Raw genomic sequence first — 17,242 nt, forward strand, 5'->3', positions numbered from 1 at the left:
AGTTGAATATACCATATCAATAGAATAAAGGGCAAATACCACATGATCATCTCAATAGGTAGAGAAAAAACATTTAATGAAATTCAACATGCTTCATGATATAAGCAATCAACAAACTAGAAATAGAAAGAAATGTCTTCAACCTGACAAAAAGAAAATACAAAATATCCACACAGAGCCAGGCCCAGTGGTGCATGCCTCTAATTCCAGTGATTTGGGAAGCTAAGGCAGGACAACTGCCAATTTCGAGGCTAGACTCAGTAACTTAGTGAGGCCCTGGGTGATTTAGTGAGACCTTGTCTCAAAAAGGGTCGGGAATGTAGCTCCATGGTAAAGTGTCCCAGGCTCAATATATAGTACTAAAAAACAAACAAACAAACAAACAAACAACAACTAAAAAAAAAAAAAAAAAAACCAAGCATCATTCTTAATGGTAAGAAACTGGATGTTTTCCCCTAAGATCAGGAACAAGACAAGAATGTCTGCTCTCACCACTTCTATTCCACAGCTTACTGAGGGTTCTATTGAACATGAATAGGCAAGAAAATGAAATAAGTCACCCAAGTTGGAAAGTAAGAGGTAAAACTATCTATATGCAGATGCCATGACATTGTATATAGAAAATCCTAAGAATTCCACTGAAAATTATTAGAAGTAATAAATGAGTTCATCAAGATTGCAGGATAAAAGACCAAAATACAAAAAATCAATGGTACTTCTATACAGTAGCAATGAAAATTAAATTAAGAAAACAAAATAGGGGCTGGGGTCGTAGCTAAGTGGTAGAGTGCGTGCCTAACATGCATGAGGCATATATAATCTCATCACCACATATAAAGAAATAAATTTTAGAAAAGGTCCATCAACAACTAAAAAAAATATTTTAAAAAAGAAAACAAAAAATTCTTAGGAATAAGTTTATAGAAGTATGAAATTTATACTCTGAAAACAATATTATTGAAAGATATTAAAGATAACCTAAACAAATGGAGTGATACCCACATTCATAAATCTAAGACAATACTTACAGAATCATGATATTCTCCAAATTGATCTACAGATTCAGTACAATCCCGATCAACATTCTAAGTTACCTTCTTTGCAGACATTGACAAGCTGGTCCTAAATTTCATATGGAAATATAAGGGACTCAGAAGTACCAAAAGAATCTTGAAAAAGAACAAAATTGGAGGACTTACATCTCTGGATTTCAAGACTTACCACAAAGCTATAGTAATCAAGGAAGTGTGGTACTGACATAAGAACAGATTAATAGATCAATGGAATAGAATTGAGAGTCTATAAATTAACCTATATATCTGTGACCAAATGGGTTTCAGGTAGGATTATAAACCAATTCAATGGAGAAAAGAACAGACTTTTCAACAAATGATTCTGGAACAACTAAATATCCACAAGCAAAAGACTGGATTTGGAACCTTACTCCATACCATATATAAAAAGTTAAGTCAAAATGAATCAAAGTCTCAAATCTAAGAGCTAAAACTATAAATCATAGAAAAAAATATAAGTATAAATCTTCATGACCTGGTTTAGGCAATGGTCTCTAAAATATGAAACCAAAAACACACAACCAAAGAAAAAAATAAATAAGTTAGATGTAATCAAGATAAATTTTTTGGGTGTACTTCAAAGGACACAATCAAGAAACTGATGTAATCCCAGCTACTCAGGCAGGAGGACTGTAAGTTCAAGGGCAGCCTCAGCAACTTAGCAAGACACTGTTTCAAAAATAAAAAAGGGCTGGGAATGTGACTCAGTGGTAGAACACAAATGGTTGGTTCAATCCCCAGTACCAAAAATAGAAAAAAGAAGGCTGGGGAGATAGCTCAGTTGGTAGAGTGCTTACCTCCCAAGCATAAGGCCCTGGGTTCAATCCCCAGCACCACAGAAAAAAAAAAAGAAAAGAAAAAGAAAAAAGAAAAAGAAAGTGAGAAGATGATTCTTAGGAAAAAAAATGAAATCAGATATGATAAGGGAATTGTAGTTAGAATATAAAGAACTCCTATAACTCAATAATAAAAAGACAATCCAATTTAAAAATTAGCAAGAAACCTGGAAAAACATTTCTTCAAAGAAGATACACAAATAATCAATATGAAATACAAATAACCAATATGCATATTAAATCATGTTCAACATCATTGGTCATTAAGGGAATGCAAATCAAAACCACAATGAGATACTACTTTAAACCCAATGGGATGTCTGTAATCAAAAAGACAGGTAAGTGTTAGGATGTGGAGAAATCTGAACCTTCATGCACTGCTGGTGCCAATGTAAAATTGTGCAGCCACTTTGGAAAATGGTTTAGCTACTTTGTTCCTCAAAAGGTTTAATTTAGTTACCATAGTACTCAACAATTTCTCTCTAGTTACATATCCAAGAGAAATGAAAACAATCTCATAAAAACTTGTATACACATGTTCACAGCAACATTCTTCATAACAGTCGAAAAGTAGAAACAATCTAAACATTCAACTGATGAGCAGATAAACAAAACATTCAGGCTCAGGATGTGGCTCAATAGAGCACTTGCCTGGCATGCATGAGGCCTAGGGTTCAATCCCTAGCACAGCAAAAGAAAGAAAGAAAAAACATGAAATACAAATGGAACATTACTTGACCGTAAAAAGGAATGAAGTACTCATCTATGCTACAGTATGGATGAACCCTGAAAATACATGCTTAGCCTAACAAGGAAGTTTCAAAGGACCACATATGGTATAATTCCATTCATGTGACATGTCCAGAAGAAACAGAAAGTGTTTGGTGGTTGCCATGGGCTAGGCGGTGAAGCAGGAGGAATGGAGGGATGAGTGGATGTTGGGGGAAAGATGGGGAGTGATAGCTAATGGGTGTGGGGTTTCTTTTTGAATGATACAAATATTATAAAATAAATTATGATAGTTACCCAGCTCTGTAAATATACTAAAAACCAAGCACCTGTAACCCTAGCTACTCAGGAAAGTAAGGCAGGAGGATCACCAGTTTGAGGCCAGCCTGGGCAATTTTACAAGACCCCCTGTCTCAAAAAAAAAAAAGAAAGAAAGAAACCTACTGAATTGTATATTTTGAATAGGTAATTTCTATGGTGAGTGGATTCTATCTCACTAAAGCTCCTCATAAAGAGCAAGAGAGAAGAGAGAGAGAAAAGGTCATCATGCATCTCTGCTGTGCCATTCCTGAGGGACTCCTCATATTATCCTACTCCAATTCCTACTAAGCACCTAGGAGGGGACTCAGGCATCTGCCTCAGCACACAGGTATTTTTCCTATAAAGCTCTCTGACCATGCCAACCAACCTCACAGAGGAAAGTGGAAGAGGCCGATGAATCTCGGAAAAGTGAAGACAACATACCAGATAATGGTTCAAATGTTCTGGTAAGAATTGGAAAGCTGAACTCCTGGAGCTCTGCTTTAAGGAGAAATGGGAAAATCTCTGACCAAGTCCTGTTTAGGATGTGTTCTGTTCACTGGGATGAATGTGTCCCTCACCTCTAAGGAGCAATTGCCTGTACCCTTCTGAGTTTGATCTAACAGAAAAATCAGGATCTGTTTGCTATTCATTATACCACCAATGTATCCATAAAACTGTAAAATTAAATAATATCACAGCCAGGTATGGTGGCATACATCTGTAATCCCAGCTACTCCAGAGGCTGAAGCAGGAGGATCCTAAGTTCAAGGTTAGCCTGAGCAACTTAGCAAAATCCTGTTTCAAAATAAAATTTCAAAAGGGCAAGGGATGTAGCTCAGTGGTAGAGTATCCCTGGGCTCAATCCCTAGTATAGGGAGGAAAAAAAGAATATCACTAATAAATTTCATACTACTTTAATACAATTACATAATAAATGCAAGAAAGTCAAAGCTTTGCCAAAGAATTTTTATTTCCCATGAATTCATTTCAACAATCAAACTCTCATTAGCATTCCAAGGGAAAGACAAATATAGCCACAAAACAAAGCAAAAATATCTGGTGCTCATAACAAATGTTTTTGACAATTTTAGAAGTATTTTTGTTACAGGGAAGGAACAAGTTGGGTAGAGAAATTGATAGGAAACTGAAGAAAAAGGTAAGATTTCTAAAAGTGTTTCCAAATAATTTCTCCACTTGGGTGTTAGATCTAGTATCATGAGGAAAATTTCAACTTTCACTATTGCCCCCGAGGTGACAGCTACCATTCGCATAAGCTCACTCCACCCCATGCTGTGACCAAGGCCTCTTACATATATTACTTTACTTAACCTTCAAGAACCTGCAATCAGAGGGGCCAGGAAGACCCTCAGGGTTCTTCTGAAGTCCCTGCTCCGCCCTGTTGCTCTCAAGTCCTTCCAACTCCTTGCCATTCTGAGAGGTAGCATAGACCTGGGGTTTCTTTTAAGCCATTCAACAAGTAAGGATTTAAGGCTTTTTCAGTCCCATTAACAGTGATTTTTCTAGATTATTTGCTCATCCAAATAAACATTTGTTGAGTATCTACTGCTTTCCAGAGACTGTTCCAGGAACTGGGCTACAGAAGTAAAAGATATGGAACCCCACTCCAAGATGGGGATCACAAGAGTGAGTAGGACAACAGACTGGGTGGAATGGTACATGCGAGGAGAGCCTGGTAGAGTTGGGGGTGTCAGGAGAGCCTCCCAGAGGAGTGACATCTGAGCAGAAGCAGAATTCCAAGAAGTTAGAAAAGAAGGAGGACAGGCAATGCTAGATACAGGGACAGCATGTGCAAAGGCACAGCAGAAAGCGCTCTAGGGTGGAGCTCATGAAGTCGTCAGCAGGCTGTCCATCACCAAGGCTCACACTAAGGAGAGGGGAGTTCATCCTGATGAGGATGGAAAGCCACAGGAGAGTGGTCAACTAGTCCTTCATTCAATTCATGCATTCTCCTCTGCCACTAAACTGATCTTACTACTCCCAAGAGGCCTTGGACCTTGGGGGGTCTCTACTCTTTCTTCCACCCCACTTGCAGATCACCCTCATCGTCACTGCAGGCTGATAGGACACATCCACTCACTCTGAAGCTCCTGTGTAGATGCATGTACTTGGCTCTTGATAGCAGCAGAGGGCAGAAGAGGCCCATAAATAATTTGGACAACTATATCCCAGCTAGATAAAAACAATCCTAGATACAGTCCTGTGCAGTTCTTCTCAAACACTGACATGCACATGAATCCAGGGATCTTGTTAGGATGCAGATTCTAATTCAGTAGTTGTGGGGTGGACCCCAGATTGTACATTGCTGATAAGGTCCCAGGTGATACCGATGCTACTGGTTCACAGAGCACATGTAACGCAGAGAGCAGTACTTTTCACATTATCTTGGAGGAAGGATCTCTTTTTAAAATTTCTAGTCTATCAAAAACCAATACTTTCAGAAAATAAAAACAAATTATAAGAAAAATTAAAAATTTAAAAAGGCATACAAAATATTAGTCCCAACATTGTATTATTTTGTTAAAATGAACATGTTACCTTACCAAATGCCACAGGTCAGCGGAGGGAACTCTCTGCTCATTTCTTCCCATGAAGACCATGCTGATTTCAGAAACACAAGAAATCATGGCATGCTCACAACCAGACTTGATTTGGACCACTAATTTTATGGGCAAAGCAGGGAGGGAATGTGTAAAGAAATGCAAGGAATTTGGGGCTTCATGAATATATTGCTCACTAAAGTGGAGTTTATGAAACACAAATTTTGATGAGCACAGACCTCAACACTTGAACACCCACCTTGCCACTCTTCCTCGGAGATCACCCAAACCAGAAAGCTGACGCATCTCCAGGGTCTTTAAGGCAGAATTAGTTCCATAGCTAATGTTGTCCCTGGCACGGATCTGTTCCTGAAGTACCTGGGGAACACAAAGACCACTGAAGGTCATTTGTAAATTTATATGCAGTCGCAAAAGCATTGTATATTTGGGGAAAAAATTAAAATGTTTAACAACTTATTATTATTATTATTATTATTTTATAAGAAGCTTCTTTTTAGTAGTCATGTGGTAAAACAAGGTAGCTTAGGAGTAAACCAGGAGGCTTAGGAAGAAAATGAGAGACCTTAGGGACCACTCTGGGTGTGTCCTTTAATTCACCGATAACAACTAAGTTCCTTTATTTTAATTTTTTTTTAAATAACAAAGGCATTTTAAGTACAGTATTTGCTGTGCCCAGAGGTCGAGTGTGAAGTAGGTTTGTTTCTTTTTTTTGTGTTTGTTGTGGTAGTTGTTTTCTTTTTTGTTGTTTTAATTTCAGTTTTGGATTCCTCTTTGACATAAGGATATCTGGATATTTAAGGATTACTTACAATTGTAGTCAACATAGTGAGGCCCTATCTCAAAAAAAAAAAAATTAGAATTGCACATCTTCCTTTTTAAGCAGTGAAGTTTTTGTGGTCATTTTTATCATTGAATTCACATTACATGGGTTTATGATAAATATAGTCTAATTTTGGAATATGTTAAGGTTTGATTTGTGGCACATGATTGAGTTTTTTAATGTTCCATAGACATGCAAAAGTACATATTTTTTACTTGAGGAACGTAAGGTTTGAATTTGTCTATTATGCGTTTGCTGATTTCATTATTCATTTCCCCTAGATCTTATTTATTTTTATCTACTTCATCTCTTCATCTGTGAAAGAGGAATTATGAATTCTCCCACTGCACGATATTTTCATCAAGTTCTCCATTTAGCTGCCATTTTATTTGGTACATATTTAGATAAAAGCGTTTATTACCATCCTGTAATAATCTTCTTTAGTACCTTTAACATTAAGTTTCCTCTTGCCTGATATTACTATTATGTTTCAGAAATAACGAGGCAAACAGTAACTTTGTGTTAACTGCTTGGTTTGATTGTGCACCAGGCACTGTTCTAAGTGTATCAGGTGTATTAATTGAATCCTCACAAAGTCCCAAGAAGAGAGTACTATCACTATCCCCATTTCACAGAGAGAGAAATCTCTAGGCAACTTGCTTAAGTCCACACAGACACCAAGTGGCTGGGCTGGGGTTCAAACCCAGGGAGTCTGGCTCCATAGAGTGACACCACACTGCTTTGGTTGTTTGCATTCTCATCTCGCTGTATGTATTCAATGTCGGTCACTGTGTTGTTCTTTCTCCTTTTCCTTATTTAGACTTACGTTCATGCTTTCATCTTGCCTGTTAATGGGGGAATATTCCAGACATCACTATTCCATGAGTGGTTACCTTCCCTTTCCCATGTTCACACCACACACACGTCTATTCCAGGCTCAGCTCCTGCATGGCTGTCCTCATATGAACACTCAGCACATCTGCATGGCTACCTCCATCACTCTTCAAACCCAGAAGTCTTATTTAGAAGAAATTTACTTTGTTCCCTTTCTGCCCTGTCCCCTACTCCCATCAGGCTTTCCTAAAATATCTTAATACTCTTGATTGGGCTATCATTAGAATTTTGCTTGCAGAATCTCTCTAGTATTTTGATTTTTTTTTCTTTTTTAATGCTTTCATTACATAGTCCCAGGCATTTATCAATATGTATTTGCCCAAAATGATGTAGATCTTTCTTTAAGGATCACAGATCTTCTGTGTGCTTTTCATCTGCTCCTACCTCAGGGTCTCTGCTCATGTTCACTGTATTCAAGTCCTTTCTCTAGCATTTTCCTTATGTCAGGGACTTGAGGAAAGACTCTGGATCCCTGCCATGTGGATTCCCATCCTCCCCCACCCTGAAAGTAGGTGATCTGTGGATGGGTTACAGAACTCTTGAGCTAAGGGCCTTTCCTCTGGGTGACCTTTGAGGCTGCCAGAGTGTCCAATGCTTCTTCCTCTATAAGTATCTTGGGTCCTGGTACCTAGAAGTAAGTACTTCATCATTGGAGTTCAGGAATTTTGCCAGAACATACCTGATTCCTGATTGTAGGTCTTTTTAAAATTCAATTCTACCTGTACCTCAGTAAGCATTTCAACCTATAGTCTCCGATTTTTCTTCAACTTGGATGAAATTTCTTCTTCTATGTAACTAATACTTCTTTGTCATCTGTATATTTTTCTCCTTTTGGAACCCCTGTCATTCACAGTCTGATGTCCTATATCTGTCCACCAAGGTCTCTCCCTTTTCCCTTCTGGTTCCTCTCTCTTTACATTTGGCTCTGATGTCTCATGGAATTCTTCCACTTTGTCTTGTGGACAACTAATTGCTTCCAATTCATCTGCTCACTTTTAAAAATTTGAGTTCAAGGAAGAAATTTTATGTTGCCCTTGGGTCTCCTAAATGTGTGATGGTTTTTTATTCATGGTCCACCTCTTTGTTTCCATTGTTTTAGGGGCCGTTCTTATTCTTCCTCCCTCCAGCTGCTGGGGGTGGAGGGGTTGCCTAGGGTGTGATGTGACTTCCCTTTCCCTGCTCACTGGGGTGCCTTAAGTAGGTGTTCCTGAGTGTAGGAGGAGCTTTGGTCTGGAGGTGCAGCCTGTGAAGTCATGGGGCCAGGCTCCAGGTGAGGCGCGAGGAGAAGGGCTCTCTGCATCCTGTGCCAGCTGAGAGGCAGTGGGGACACAGACCACCTCCACAGCCCCTCCTGGCCTCCAAGGGCAGGAGACTGGCTCAGATCTATAGAGTGAGGCCATAAGATGGACCCTTCCTCCACAGACTCCTGGCCATGGGTTCCACACCCTGAATCCATGGCTTTCCCAAGCTGGGTCCCTGATGGGTCCCCAGGGCCTCCAGTCTATCTAGCACAGCCATTTTCAGGAAGGTGGCACTAGGATTGGGAACACAGTAGAGGCAGGCACTAAACCACCACCTTCCCTTTCCTGAGGATATAGTCCTGGGTATCTACTTGGGGCTGTTTATTTCTAGAAATCTGATGGTTTCTGATATACTGACAATTTGAGGTCCCATTTGCAAATGAATAGGGAAGACCAATTCAAGACAATGCAATTATGCTTACAGAAATTATTTTTGTGAATCCTTTCCTCAACTATTTTATCTTTTCTTCTCTCTCTCTCTCTCTCTCTCTCTCTCTCTAAGGCATAATGCACACGCAGAAAGTGTATTTAATGTACATTTTTTAGGATTTTCAAACTTCCTAGCAAAAAGTAGAAATTAGGAATGGGAGTGTTGTGTGTTTTCCTTATTGGAAATCTCACAGGGGTCACTTTGGATGGAGTGACAATGACAATAAAGAAATAGTTCACTGAAAGGAAGCTGGAATTGTCAGATCTATCTGTTTTTTCTGTAGTTTCCAACTTTTTTTCTGAATGAATTTGCTCTATGAAGAATACAAACTAGTTACAATCACCTGTGAATGACAAAACATTAGTCATCTGAACATATTCCTGCAAGAACACTTCAGATCTGACTAATCAGGTCCTGGCACTCTCCCACTGAATGGAAGGCTGGTAAGCACTCTCTCTTTCTTAATGGGAAGTAACACCTATTAGTTAACAGTTAATAGAAGTAACACGCTTTCTGTATGGAATGCTTCAAACCTTTATTATAAAGCATAAGACTAGTCGTTCTCAAAGGTCTTTGGGGTGTATAAATATCATCAGGTGGCTTATTCCGCATGCAAAGTCCCAGGCCCCACCCACAAAAAAAAAAAGGTAAGGAATGGACCCAGGAGTGCAGCTATTCAGGGTCATGAACCATTCCTGGAGATAGTAGCATTGCATTAGACTTATGGAAACAGCAAAGGTTAGATACAGTCATACTTCATTTGGGTTGATTTTTAATCACTAAGCAAAGAAAATGGAAAGTGGTTTCATAAAAGAGAAGCTAAAAATAATTAAACAACATTTTTTTTTTTTTTTAAGATTCAACCTTTCTAGTAAGCAAAGAGTCAGGAAATAAGATCATACCATTATCATGTACCACTCAGTGCAGGATGTAGATGGTGGAGGCGGCTGTGCATGTGTGGGAGTAGGGGCTATATGGGAACTCTCTGTACTTTCTGCTCAGCTCTTGCAAGCCTAAAACTGCTCAAAAAAGATCAAGTCTAATTTTTATTTTTATTTACTTATTTTTTTTTAATTTTATAGACTTATTTTAAATAAGTAAATAAGTAGGTTGGGAAACAAGCCCAGGGCTTTGTGCATACAGAACATGTGCTATTACTCAGCTACATCCCCAGCCCAAAGTGTATTTTTTAAAAAATCAAAATATCATATCATCTTTACTTGTAGAAGAAGCATATATTTTTATGTCAGGCAGTGGCACATGCCTATAATATATTTTTAGGTCAGGCAGTGGCACATGCCTGTAATTCAAGGGATTTGGAGAGGCTGAGGCAGGAAGATTGCAAGTTCCAGGCCAACCTGGGCAACTTAGTGAGGCCCTGTCTCAAAATTAAAAAATTAAAAGGGCTGGGGGCATAGCTTAGTGGTAGAGCACAGTAGGGTCAATTCCCAGTATCGCAGAGAGAGAGAAAAAAAAGGGGCAGGAAATAGTTTTAACTTTAATACTAAAAAAGTGTATCAAAAATCAAAAAGACACAGTTGGCCCTTCCTGAAACAACTTTTCGGGAAAGTGATGCAGCAAAATACACTCAAAATGTTCATGGCTTTTGCTTCAGTGACTCTAGTTCTTAGAATTAATCTTAAAGGAAATATTAAGAAAAATAACAAAAATGTTCTCATAGTGTGACACACACAAAGTCTTTCACAAGAAGCATCATTATACAAGCACTAGGAGGTTCACGGAGGGCTTTTTAAAACAAGGCAAAATGTGTACAACCTAATGTTAAGCAAAAAGAAAGGGCACAAAATAATCACACAGCATGATTCCAGCTGTGTGCTAAAATCCTCATAAAGTACTAGAACGTTAAGGTTTTGTTTATCTCCAGTGGGATTATGGGTGATTCCTCTTTTGTGTATTTCCCACAATGAACATACATTACTTTATAACCAGAAAAAGAAATGCATTTTTTAATGCTTAGAATAAGAAAAAATAGACGACTTATCTTTCAGAGTTCTTATGTAGATGAATAAGATATTGTATTAGAAGTACTCTGAAGAACACAGAAAAGAATTCTATCTGAGCTTAACACAATATTCATATTACTGAAAAACTACATGAAAACAGAAGGCATTGCAGAGCTTACTATTTAACGGAATTTGAAAATGAAGTCTTAGAAAAACAATCCTGTAAAATCAGTAATGTGTTCTAATTTGTCATTTTAGAGAAATTTATTATCATGATGCATTTACTTTAAAAAGGTTATCCTTAAGTAAGTCATCAGTTCTCCATTACTGTCAGTTCAAGAGATGTTTTTGCCTGCCTACTACATGCAGAGCACCAGGTATAACTTCAGGGAGCTCATTTGCAGCAGAGAAGCCTACAGGGTAGGTGAATGCATGGCCAAGTCCATCCAGTAAACGTGAGTCACACACACAGAGAGAAGAGGCCAGCCACCTTGGAACAGGGACATTCTGCCATTCTGTATGTTTTCTAAGTTATGGCCTATCATTGCATTTCCCTTCCCAAAGACAGCATGGAACAGGGACTCCTGTGTCAGGCTAGCAGGCTCTATAAGGCTATCTATACAAAGGTGGGGACAACCCATACCCTGGGAGCTCCAAGCCACCCAAACAGGCTAGCACTACCTAGGAACAACCAGGAAAGAAAGAGTTCTCCATGTTTCTCCTTCTCCAACTCTTCATAGATTAATAAGGATTTGGAAATCAATGTATAACTCCATTATCACTAGAGAAAGGCCCATCCGCTCAAGGCAGAGCCTTGCAAGGTAGGTGCTCCCTACCTGGCTCCCCATCTCCATACTGGGGCTTGCAACTCCCCAGAGTTCCAGCCTCTCTATCAAATGGCCTTCTTGGCATTTACTTCCACTTGGGTATTCAGTGGGTCCCTAAAAGATGCCAAGTCCCAAATAGACTCCAACATGCAGGAAGTCCTGCCATCTCTACCTCCAAATTAAGTCCAGAATCCACCCACTTCTCTCCACATCTAGTGACTCTCCTAATTCAAGCTGCCATCACAAGTTCCCTGGAACTTCTGCAGGAGACACAGCCCAACTCCCTGCTTCTGTTCTTGCTCCCACACGACCCCTTCTTCTCACAGTAGCCAGAGTGCTCCTTCTCGAAACATTAATTAGTCTGAAAGTTCCACAAGGGTTTTTATCTGTTTTGTTTACTAATGTGTTGCCAGCACCAGGTGTGTGAGTGAATTATTTAAAGTCCTTGGCTTAAAACTTAATAACGAAGTCAGGTGCAATGACATGTGCCTGTAATCCCACCTACTTGGAAAGCTAAGGCAGAAGAATCATGGTTTCGAAGCCAGCCTGGGCCACTTAGAAAGACCCCTATTAGAAAGAAGGAAGGAAGGAAACTAAATAACAGCTTCCCATATCCAAACCCCAAACTTCTTAAGAGCCTTCAAGGCTTCTGACTGGTCCTTTCCCTCCATTCATGATACTCCAGTCCCTTGGTCCTCCCTGCTCAAGTATACCAAGTTCCTCCCTGCCTATGGCCTTCCTTCCCTCTGGAATGGTCTCCCCATTGTCTCTTCTACCTTTGCCAGCCCGGCCCCTTTGCCAGTTTACGTCACCTTCCATCCTCTCTAAATAGCCCACAATCACTCGCCATCATGTTATCTTATCAGACCATTGACATGGGCTGATATTGCCTTGGTTACTTAAGTTTTTACTGCCTGTACACCTACTAGAATGTGGAGCAGGGCTAAGGGCAGTGACCCTGTATGCCTGGGTAAGTACTGTAACCCCTGTCACTCTCACAGTACCTGGCTCACCCTGGGTAACTGAGGAATTTAGCAATTAATTTAATGCCATGTTATGGGATCTGGTCTTCCAAGTTGAAGGCTCAGAAACTATTCTAGCTTGTACCATAGGTGACCGCACCCTCAAAGATAAACTCAGACAAGCTAAGATGTACTAGAGATGAGGCAGATACCAAAACACCAATTTATTTATAGTGAAAAACCTCTGTCGATAGAACTGAATGAATATTCAAATTCCACTCAATTTGTTGTTTTCTTTCTCTTGACTCAAGTCAAGTCTAATGGGTGAAGTTAAAATAAAATGAATTTGGATGATAACTGAAATCACTAAAATCCCTCTATTCAATTTAATGGGACCAGATCACTCAGCAGCATCCTTTCTAAACAGTCCTTTCAAAATTTCATTTTTAGGTACAATATATGAAATTCAGTAGCCAAAAATTCCTCCTCATTGTTAGTGCTGGATACACATTGAACCAAGACTCTCTGTAGTCTGACTACATGTTAACATCATTTTTATATCTCTATCTTGACAAGTTAATAACATCCAGTGCTGCACTCACCATGAGTTCAGAAAACTCTTTTCACTTGCAAAATATTAAACTACCAAACTGTATACAACCTATTCAGTTAGATAAAGACTTGATACAGTTTTCCATAACTCAACAAGGTCAACGCCAGCATGTGAAGCCAGCAGGACACCATGAGGTCTGAGCACATGGAAACCAGGGGTAGGTCTATAGGTTCTAACCATCAGGCCCCACTGCCTGGTTCCCCAAAGGCCAAAGATACAGCTAAAGTGCTAAGAGGACACAGCGGAATACAAACTACTTCCCAAGCCATCAAGTTGGCATAGAAGGGAAAGCTTACCACCCAAAAAGGGACCACAGACTACTTACCAGAACTTGGCTTCTGGGGATGATGATGCTTACCCAGAGACAGTATGGATAATCCGGACATTTATAATTCATAGTGACTACATTACCTCTTCTAAATTTATAATGGCAATGATAATTTGTGGCAAGCCTTGGAGGAATAAATAATTGATGACATACTCCAAACACAAGGCAAAATGCTAATGGAGACATGGGTGGGGATGTATTAAAACAATAGATTCTTCCACCCGGCATTTATTAAGTACCTACTGTATACTAGTGTACAAAAGTCATTTGTTTTCATATTGGAGTCTGCACATGGAATATGGGCAAAGATTATGGAGTTCTAGAAGAACAAAAGACTCTGAAGCCTTTGATTGTGAAACATTGATTGAGCTCCTACTATGTGTTGAACATCATGGCACGTGCTAAAAATTGAAAAATTAAAACTCTGTTCTAGTTCTTGAAGATCATGCAGGCTAGTGGTTTGACAACATATTTTACTCTTTTTTCTAGTATATAACTGTGTTCAGAGCCATGTGATAAAAAATCATAAAGACTTATCTAGGTACATTTACCAAGATGCAGATTTAACATCTCTCAAATTGACCAGCTCTGTCAAGAGCCTACAGTGAGCTCCGCATATTGAGAATGGTTTTTGCTTTTTGCTTTAGCTTTGTAACACAAAATCACCTGCAGGATTACTCTTACAAAATAAATGCCCAGTAAAATTTTACTGAGTGAACTAAAAAACAAGTATAAGCTAGTAATAAAAACAACAAAATGCCAGGCAATTTTCAGAAGAAATTCAGAATCTATAGACAAAAAAATATGCTTTTCACATCACTGAAATATAATTTAAAGCTGGTCATGGTGGCACATGGCCTGTGATTCCAGTTATTCAAGAGGTTGAGAGACTGTAGGATTGCAAGTTCAAGATCAGATTGGGCAATTTAGTAAAACCCTATTTCAAAATAAAAAATAAAAAGGGCTGGGAATGAAGATCAGTGTAGAACCCCTAGGTTCAATTCCCAGTACCACAGACACACACACGCATGTACACACACACACGAATGAAATACAATTGGAATATTGTCACATTTGTAGTTTTAAATATGCAACTATCATCTTTTGTATAACACCCACCATCCCAATTTTATTATTACTTATAAACAAGGACTTCTTAAAATTTTTACCCTATGTTATTATTATGGGCTAAATGTCCCTAAATGCATACATTGAAATGCCCACCACTGCAATGGTATTAGGAGGTGGGGATTTGGGGGACTTTAGGGAGTACTTAGGTAATAAGGGTGGAGCATTGAAGAATGGTATTAGTGCCCTTAAAAAAAGAGACCCAAGGTCTTGCTTCCTCTCTTGCCCTGTGAGGACACAAGAAAACAGTCGTCTACGAACCAGGAAACAGGTTGGATCTTGGGGTTCCCAGTCTCTAAAACTGAAGGCTATATGATTCTGTTATTTAAGCCACACACACTAATTTGTCATGATTTCATTTTGATGAAGTTTGGCTACAATGTAGCAGTTCTGATGTTTCATCAAGTATTCTAATTTTGGTTATGTTTGGGTAGACGTACTCAAGTTCATAATATACACAAGTACATATAATTAGTGCTTCAGAGCAGTCTTACATTTCTAAACTTTCGTGCTGTTACTTTAATACGATATACAGTTATTACCAGTTATAAAAAAGTAAACACTAGCATGCCCAAAGTAAATTTTTTGTCAAAATTAGATTTTACTCAATTTTCCCTCTCTACAACAGAAATCATATTTTTATTCGCAAAATTTGCATACTCTAAAAATAAATGGAAAAAAGTGCTGTCTGGGTGAGGCAGACATAATCAGTATATAAAATGCGTTTCAGATGTTGGAAAAATGGCAAAATTGTGATTACTTTAAAACTCCCTGTGTTGTAAAGTGTTCAAAAATTGTCTTAAAGAAACACGTTTGGGGAGAAATAGTTAGCAAAAGCATAAAATGATTGATGACTTTGAATTCCTAGGTATGTTTGGTACTGAGCCCAGTTATCAAAGTCATTCAAGTGAATGCTCATCAACAGAATGAGGCCAGGGAGAACTCAGTGAGGACTGTGCTGGAATTACCTAGTTTCATGAACAACTTCTCCCTGGAGGGTCAGAAATACTCAGAAAGCAGAGAATGGCTACAGTGGCCATCCTGTCACATTTGAGAATTGGTTACATAAGATCAGCGTTCCAGAACAGCTTCCAAGAGGAAAAGAAGAAAAGGGAAAGGAACACATTTTTGGAGTTTTTAATCCCCTGGGTTTAGTCTCAGCACTGACACTAAATGGTCTTGAGACTTCAGGTCACTTCACTGGGCCTATCCTGAAAAGGATACACTTTGTAGAGATGACCTCAGAGTCCCCACTAGAAAATCTACAACTGCCTTCACTCTAAACTGGGTGTTTCTTCACTAATAAGCATTTGCTATGATTTAAATTATGGTGTCCCCTCCCAAATTCATATTCAGACTCAGTCCCCACTGTGGTAGCATTTTAAGAGGTAAGGATGCACCAAGGTACACACATGTAATCTCAAGACTCAGGAGGTTGAGGCAGGAGGATTGCAAGTTCAAGGCCAGCCTAGGAAACTCAGCAAGATCATCTCAAAATGAAATTTTTACAGGGCTGGGATATACCATGCTTGAGACCCTGGGTTCAAGCCCCAGAACTGCAAAACACACACACACAACACACACACACACAAACTGGAACATCCATACATTGCTAGTGGGATTATAAAATAGGACAGACACCTTGGAAATTGTTGGGCTATGCTTTTAAAAGCTAAACATAAGTTCACTATAAGACCCGGCAATTCCACTCCTAATATTTACCCAAGAGAAATCAAGACTTTCCCACATCAAAGACTTGTACTTAATATTCACAGCAACTTTACTGATAGTAACTAAAAATTGGAAACAATTCAAATGCCCATCAATTAATGGATAAACAGAAAGTGGTATATCTACACAATAGAATACTTCTGAGACATCAAAAAGACATGACATGACACATGCCAGGACATAGGTGAACCTCAAAAAATTATGCTCAGTGCCAGGCACAGTGAAACATGCCTGTAATCCCAGCAGCTCAGGAGGCTGAGGCAGGAGGATTGTGAATTCAAAGCCAGCTTCAGCAAAAGTGAGGTGCTAAGCAACTCAGTGAGACCCTGTTTCTAAAATAAAATACAAAATAGGGCTGGGGATGTGGCTCAGTGATCGAGTACGCCTGAGTTAAATCCCTGGCACCCCCCAAAAAAATTATGTCCACTGAAAGTAGGCAGATGCAAAAGACTTCATATTGTATAATTTCATTTATATGAAATGTCCAGAAAATATACATTTATAAATACAGTAAATGAATAAGCCCTGGGCTGGAGTAGAAGCAAGGGCTTGTATGAATTTCAGTAGGTGATGGTAACGTCATAAAACAGAACTGTGTTGACGGTAGCATATTTCTGCAACTATACTAAAAGTTATCTAATTGTATACCTACAATGAATGATTTTTTGTGGTATTTAAATTATACCTCAATAAAGCTGTTTAATAACAACACAAATCTGGCAAT

The 17,242-nt window shown here is 38.9% G+C and overlaps 1 protein-coding gene across 2 annotated transcripts in view; it reads right to left on the reverse strand.

The window, feature by feature from the left end:
* Window positions 1-17,242, reverse strand: part of Fam81a (family with sequence similarity 81 member A) — a 58,388-nt gene that overhangs the window by 20,921 nt on the left and 20,225 nt on the right. For both annotated transcript variants that reach the window (XM_047542554.1, XM_047542556.1), the window contains one exon: window positions 5,759-5,877. In XM_047542554.1, the coding sequence (XP_047398510.1) occupies window positions 5,759-5,877 (119 nt within the window). The remainder of the gene's footprint in view (window positions 1-5,758; window positions 5,878-17,242) is intronic.

The sequence above is a fragment of the Sciurus carolinensis genome, chromosome 2, assembly GCF_902686445.1.
Source record: "Sciurus carolinensis chromosome 2, mSciCar1.2, whole genome shotgun sequence".
In the NCBI taxonomy this organism is placed as follows: domain Eukaryota; kingdom Metazoa; phylum Chordata; class Mammalia; order Rodentia; family Sciuridae; genus Sciurus; species Sciurus carolinensis.